The sequence below is a fragment of the Arachis hypogaea genome, chromosome 8 (genome assembly GCF_003086295.3).
Source record: "Arachis hypogaea cultivar Tifrunner chromosome 8, arahy.Tifrunner.gnm2.J5K5, whole genome shotgun sequence".
NCBI lineage: Eukaryota > Viridiplantae > Streptophyta > Magnoliopsida > Fabales > Fabaceae > Arachis > Arachis hypogaea.
In genome coordinates, this window is record NC_092043.1 from 10,888,182 (window position 1) to 10,895,932 (window position 7,751).

Genomic DNA, 7,751 nt, shown 5'->3' on the forward strand with positions numbered 1-7,751 from the left:
ATGGGCAGAAATGGTGGGGACTGTTTCGGATTTGGTTGGCTTTCAAGTCATGCTCATATCATGCCCCAAAGTTGGGTGTGGCTTTGCTTTATTTTCATTCACCGTTGCTCTTTCATCCATAGTCTCCCCCCAATTTCCCTTCACAATTTAATGTTTTCACCAAAATAAACATGGTGATATATGTAGAAAAATTAAGTTGGAAATCTACTTTGCTATTACAAAAACTCTTCTTTTTGTTTTTCCCTTCTTCTTTTAATCATGGTAATATGATATTGCTAAACTACCTATTTGTATTTTAATCTACAACTTAGTAATTAAGTCTCTTATATTTTATTTGAATCAAGTAGTGAATAATTCATATCTAGCATTTCTGTTTAACACATTCAAAATTTTGGCATTCTCATTTATAAGGCCCACCAACAGAATAATTGTAATATGCGAAAAATATAAAAACAAAAAACCAAATTCTTGTACCCACCCCTATGTCCCTCAACTCAAAAAATAAAAGAAAAAATATTGATTTGAAAAACTGCAAAATAGATGTAGCTTCTTTCATCAATAGGATGAAAGCTAGATCCTAATGTAGTGCAATAGTGGTAATCTATGAAGAATACAATTCTTTGAGCTCATTATCAAAAGTTTTTCTGATGGATTCTCTCTTGATCTTGAGAGCTGCAGTGACTAGGCCAGACTCAGGAGTCCATGGGTTACAAAGCAACTTAATTTTGGCAGGAATCTCAAACTTTTCCAAACGAGAATTCTTAGCTTCCTACAAAGAATGATGTCAAAAACCAGCACAGTAAGAGATAATTATCTAATGATAAATTGATGTTAACCTCATAAAACTTGCCTTAATTAAAGTAAATTGGTACATTTTGCTTTAAAATTGCGACAAACTAATTCGTATATATCATTAGAGCAATTCCAGTGTGTTTATTTGTATGTCCCTATTTTCTCTTTATATTAAGAGAATAGAGGCTTTGCCCATTAGAGATAATTGAGGGAAGATGAGAGAATAATAATATATAGGATCCCTGACGAAGATTGAAAAGTGTGGTAATTGTTTTTTTTTGGATTAATAATAAAATAATTTTTGAAAGAATAAATGCGCATCAATTTGATTTTTAAAAGATACATTGTAAATCATACTAGTCTTTTTTATAAGTTAGATGATGATATGATATAATCATTTGCGATATATCACCATCTAATTAGTCAGAAGACTAATTTGATTTAATATTGTATATTTTGGAACCAATTTGAGCTGTTTGATATTTTGAAGATCAAATCAACAAATGTGAAATTTTCTTCAGACAATTTTGACTATTAACTCTGATTTTTTAAAGTTAAAAAGAATAATATAAATTGAATTATAAATGTGTGGGATAAGTTAATTTCTTCCATTGAAAAATGGAGATATCATTGGTTCTCATTCATTATTTATGATATTAATAATAATGTGCCGTTATTTTCTTTTGTAACAGATGGATCATCAATAAGGATCAATGAGAATTTTCTATTCGAGTTTCTGTTGTAACTCAAAAGATGTAAAAAGAATGGTAATACAGAAGTTATACCTTTAAAAGTGATGCATATACCTCCTTCATAGCTTCTTCTTTCTTACATAGTTCTGAAATATCAGAATAAGTAATTCCCTGCTTTGAAGCCCATTTTTCCAATGCTTCATGAGAAGCCACCACAAGTGCCACACAGTAGCTTTGAAAAGGATCAGCATGTAGCATAACGTTGTCTACATAGGAGCTGCCTATAAGGGCTGCCTCAACCTGCATTCAAATAAATTGTTAGTAACAAAACATGAAGAACATTATATTACATTCCACAATCCAGCATTCATCTATACCTTTCCCAAAGAGACATATTCTCCATGCTGCAATTTAACAATGTCCTTTTTCCTATCAATGATTTCAAGGCAACCATCTGCATGAAATCTACCTATGTCACCAGTGTAGAACCACCTCACTCCTCTTTCGTCAACCTTTACAACAAAACATACAACAACAAATATGTATAATTATATATAAAAGTAACAGGTTTCAATGTCACTATGCAAAATTGTCACTTTTTAATTTTGATATTGAAAAGATAACGGTATTTTGCAATGTTGTTGGAGTATGATGTGTTTGACCAGGATGTGAAAAACACATATCGGACCAACAGATTTGCCATTTAAAACACAAATTTAACACTTATATTTGTGTACCTGAATTTTTAAAATTTTTATAATGCACAAATGTAACCCCCAAATTTGTGCATCGAAAATTTTTAAAATACTTAATATACAAATTTGATCCTAAAATTTGTGGACCTCACTCTATTCCGAATCTCAGATTTCAATTTTCTCCTCTCTTTTTGACAAATGTGAGTATGTGACTATCACATTTGTTCAATAATAATAATTAAAAAAATTAATTCCATATTGAGAAAAAATACCAACTCTTTCAATAATTATGCATTACAAACCAATTTTCTCAATATCAACAAAACTTTAAGACCAACTTCGAGATTCACAAATATATTTTACCTAACACACCGCCTTCTACAAGAGACTTTTAGGCTAAAGGGTGTATTGTATAGTGATTTGACATGTCTACTTGGTGTTAAACATTCAATTTAAGTATAATAGGAGTGCATGATCAAACTCTTGATTACTTTGTTATATAAACTACGAAGAATATTATATGAATTACTATTGTATAAATTTTATGCGTATATTTTCTACTTTTATTATTAAAAGTGATTGGTAAAAAATTTATCGATGATGCCATAATTTATCTAAAAGTGGTACAAATATAATTTCTCATTACAGAAATTGAAAAGTAGAGGAAAATAGTAACCAAAATCTTATGCCAGTTCAGATCCCCCCCCCCCCCCCCCCAGAAGTAAAAAAAGGAAGAGAACATGAAGCCATACCTTATAAGACTCTCTAGTTTTTTCTTCATTTTTGAAGTATCCAAGGGTGACATTAGTACCACCAATTACAATTTCACCTCGGGGCATCGGTGAGTCATTAATTGAATATCCACCTTCAGGCCAGTCGATTAGCTGAGTAAATAATACCAAATGCTAACATAAGACATATTTTTCGAATGCATATATAACGGGACGGTAAACCCCCGTTTTAAGATAATCATATAAATAAAAGCCAAATCATTAGAATATAACTCTAAGGGGTCGATCACGGGAAAGAGGGTTAGATTTAGCATTTCTATTCATGTTATATATTCGGTTGCAAGGTAATCAACAACAACATTTTAACATATTTGCACGTTACAGGAAGCAGAAATAAATGACAATTCAAAGTTTAAGACAAGATTAATAGTGATAATTGGTTTTAAAAGCAGGAAACTACTAGAAAACAAAATCAGCTCCTATACGAAGAATATCTTAGATATGAAATGCAGGTTAATTGTCCTTATGATATGATGTGAAATAATATAAAATGCAAGGAATGGCTACACCAAATGAGGGTGAAATGGTACGATTTCATTTAAAATATAAGGAAATAAAGATCATATAAATTTCAAATGAACAAAAAAGATATCCTTATACAAATTGCATTGGGTTTAGCCATTAAAAGGATAATTAGATTTGATCGTCACTACCTTGATGTATGAAGAAGGAACAGGTGGTCCAACATGACCAACACTTGAATCATCAAAATCAGAAAATGCTCCACCGGCACAGGTTTCTGTGAGACCATATCCTTGACCTATTCCAGCACTAGAGTCGACAATTAAATTTCAAATTGGATAGAAAAAGATGATCGAGAAAAATTTGGAAAGCACAATAGAACTAGCAGACTAGCAGCAGTACATGGAAAAAGCTATATTTTAGATCATTCTAGTGCGAATAAATAATAAGATTTATTTTGGATAGCATGCATGATTTGTTCCTACTTCCTACCTAACTCTATCTAAAATAACGAACAACCTCTTGCATTAAAAATTGTGATCAATTTACTTGAAGTTATTTTCCTGTGAAAACCATAGATGAAAATGGTTAAACAATTTGACTTAGTATATGTCGTCTAACAATTTTATCTATTATTTTCACCTGATAATTTCATGTGAGTAGCCACCATTAAAAATAGAGATGGTTTGGTTACAGGCTCGAAATTGAAAACACTAACCTAAAACATATGTTGATGAATCGTTGGGCATCAGCAGAAAGTGGAGCACCACCTGATAGCATAAGACGGATATGACCACCTAGAACTTTTCGGATCTTCCTGAAAACAAAAAGATTCCATAGAAATGCTTCCAATCCCCAAGCACCAAACCAGCTACCATTAAGTGCTTGCAACCTCCGTTCATAGGCTAAATCAAACAATTTCTTTGATAGTCCTCCCTTTGTATCAACCTGCATGATCACTCAATTTAAATTAATTTGAAGCATAGCTAAAGAATCATTCACCAAACTCACCAACAAACACAATGAAATACCTGCTTGAGGACTCCATACCGTACGCGATCAATAATGGCCGGTACAGCTGCCAACAAGGTCGGCAGCAATACAGTAGCATCTCCTTTTGTTCCCTTTTTTATCTTGTTTGATGAATCAGTCAGAGTCAAAGGAGTTCCATACCCTATAGCACCCCCAACAGCTACAACTATATGCTAAAACAAGTTGTGATGAGTTGAGTTTGTCAGAGGAAACAAGGAAAAAAAAATGTCTTTTTTAAATTGAAACTTTTATTTACATAATCCACTGACTAAGTTAATTTCCCATACCTCAGCTACCAACTCAAGGACATGAGCCATGGGCAAGTATGCCAAATATATATCATTTCTCCCAACGTTAGGAACTATTCTCATCACAGCACTAATTGTGGCTACCATATTAGCATGTGTCATCATGACACCCTATTATGCAAAAGAAAGAATTTGAAGTAAATAACCCTTTTATTTTTCCATTTTATGATAACTTGATAAGTTTTTTCAGTCTTAATGGTGGTTCTGATTAACCTTAGGCATTCCTGTACTTCCACTTGTGTACATTATAACTGCAACATCTGCTGGAAGGGGTAGATCTGCCTCAACCATGACTCTGCCACCAAGTGCCTGAACTTCTGCAAAGGAAAGTACTTTCCATCCATGCAGAGCAGATGAAGTATCAGATGGGATATCGTCATCCAAGCATATCACACGTTTTACGCACTCCAGTTGTCCACGAACTTTAGCAAGTGTTTTCAATTCTTTGCTCCCACAAATCAGAGTTGTAACCTCTGTCTGGTACACATTTCAACATTCTCATTACGAACAATACACACTAATAGAGAACAAAAGTTTAAACCATAGCAAAAGAGAGATATAGATTGAAAAACCTCATTCAAAGAATGACACAAAGCTTCCTCTCCCAAGGATGCATATATAGTCACAACCGTCACATTTCTTCTGAAGCAACCCTGATGAAACCCAGAAAAAAAAAGAAAAAAAACCCTCAAATTATTCTGATTTTGGAAAAAACCAGAGACTTATGTAAAACTGAAATATATCGGTCACTTCACAACTATATGTTTGTCACTTCATAATTATACAATAGAATACAATTTAAGTATATCACTTGTTATTGTACTCATTATATTCTCATCACTTTCAAAAGTTGTCAATTCATAACAGACGATACAATACAATGGAGCCACGCTTGCTTCATTACCGCGAAGAATAAGTTCATAAATGAGTGTAATGAAAATGGAAACATTTCTTCGTGTTTTGGATACAGAAATAATAAGGAAATGGATATTGTCATCCCTATTTTAATAGTTCACTTTTTTTTCTTATAAATTGATGCAAACATAAAATGCAAATATATCACGTGTGGAGTGACATGATAATTTCTCAAATAATAATCCTAATATAATAATAAGAAAAAGCTCTGATTACATATGAAATCTCAAGTTTATGTTATTGCACAACATGCATACCGCGGTTGTATTTGACAGTGTAATGTTTCATATTGTGCATGAAAATGATTAGGATTCTTTTCTCTTAAGTCTTTAGAAAAAAAAGCACATTTCTGTTAGGCATGAAAACAAACACCTGCAATGCAAGGAGCCACTCGGCTCTTGTGTCAGCGAAGATAGCGGCACGCTCGTGCCTGGAATGCCCAAGCTCCGCCAAACCATTGGAGAAACGAACCACGGCTTCGAAGGCGTCGCGGAACGTGAGCCACTTGTAACCGCCGAGATGAAGCTTCTCGAAGGATCTGCCGTCGGGAGCCACCTCATTCTCACGCGCGATCAGCTCGCGACTCCCGAGAAAGATCTGATCGCCGTGGTTCTTGCATGAATGCTCCAGAAGCTCTGCGAGGGTGGTTACGCCATCCCACGCTGACGTCACTAGCGACTCGAATCGGGCGTTACGGATGGTGAAACCTGGCTCTCCGCCGACGTCGACGTAGATGCCTTGGCGCTTGTGGCGGCGGTTGCGGTTTCGGTTGCGGAGGGAGAGGAAGATGAGTGGGAAGATGAAGCCGACAATAACGGTCTTCATGGTTAGAGAGTGCGCTAGAAGAAGAAGAAGAAGAAGAAGAAGAAGAAGAAGAAGAAGAATGGAAGGGAATGAAGAAGAAGCAGTTGCGTTAATGAATCGGAAAGAGATGGGATGAGAGTTTTAAGGAAGTGTTGAGCTTTCCACTCAGTGACTCAGACGAAGTCACACAGTATAATCAGTTTAGATTATTTTAGTGTTATAAAACAAGAACAAGTGTTTTCTTTTTTTTAGAAATTAAAAATGTTATTCGCAATATATGTGTGATTTAATTAGTTATTGATATATTTATGTTTAAATATATTTGTAATTTAATTTATTTTTAATATATATTTATATTATAATATTTATTTTATATTAATGATTGATTTTAATAGATAATTTTAATGTAGATAGAACTAAAAAAATTTTATATTCACTAACTAAAATATTGTTTTACATTTGTATACATATTTTAAATTAATTGTAAACACACTCAAGTTTTATTAAAAAATAATGGTTGAATAATTTTTTTATGACATAAAATATTTATTTCATTTTATGTCAATTATTTTTAATAAAAAACAAAAAATAAACACGTTAATTATATATATAATATTGTTTTTTATTTATCTTTTTTTGTCATGATTATTTATTTTTTTTTTTTTTTTTTGGTTAAGTCATGATTATTTATCTTATTTTCCATTTCTTTTAGGCAAGTGAACAGGGGGCCAAGCCCAAGTCTTTACGTTTTTCTAAATTTGATAAAAGTCTAACTACAATAGGTATTTTTTTTGGACTGGTGTAACAATAGATTTGTCTTACTGTTATTTATTAAGGTTACAAGTTTCAAAGGATTTTGGATCCAAAAAAGATGGGTATTTGATAGAGAAAGATACAGATATCATTGGGCTTTGGGCTTCTTTGTTCACTAACATTATCTTATCCAGTTTTCTTCTTTATCTTTCTTTAGAATTGAAGAAAAAAAAGATAAAAATAAAAATTCTTTCTTAACAATGGGTAACCATCTGGTGGGGTGGAGAGGCGATGTGAGTGGAAATTTGGGATTTGATTAGGTTAGAAAAATGAGTAATTTAAAGATTTTGAGTTATTTCATAGTGTTTTAGTAATTTTGTCGATTAAATTTTATTTTTTATGGGTATAACTTTAGTTTTAAATTTTTATGAATAATTTGTCAATAAAAGTATAGTTTACTCAAATATAAAATTAGCTTGTTCTATTTTATATATATATATATATATA

The 7,751-nt window shown here is 32.6% G+C and overlaps 1 protein-coding gene across 1 annotated transcript; it reads right to left on the minus strand.

Annotated features, from left to right (window-relative positions):
* Positions 1-366: 366 nt before the first annotated feature.
* Positions 367-6,686, minus strand: LOC112706067 (long chain acyl-CoA synthetase 9, chloroplastic). The gene is made up of 11 exons (XM_025757161.3): positions 6,060-6,686; positions 5,345-5,425; positions 4,986-5,249; positions 4,752-4,883; positions 4,464-4,637; positions 4,151-4,380; positions 3,624-3,741; positions 2,932-3,063; positions 1,862-1,996; positions 1,578-1,784; positions 367-769 (listed from the first exon to the last, which is right to left on the minus strand). The coding sequence occupies exons 1-11, from the start codon at positions 6,510-6,512 to the stop codon at positions 602-604; spliced, it is 2,094 nt and encodes a 697-aa protein (XP_025612946.1). The 5' UTR covers positions 6,513-6,686; the 3' UTR covers positions 367-601.
* Between the last annotated feature and the right edge of the window lie 1,065 nt (positions 6,687-7,751).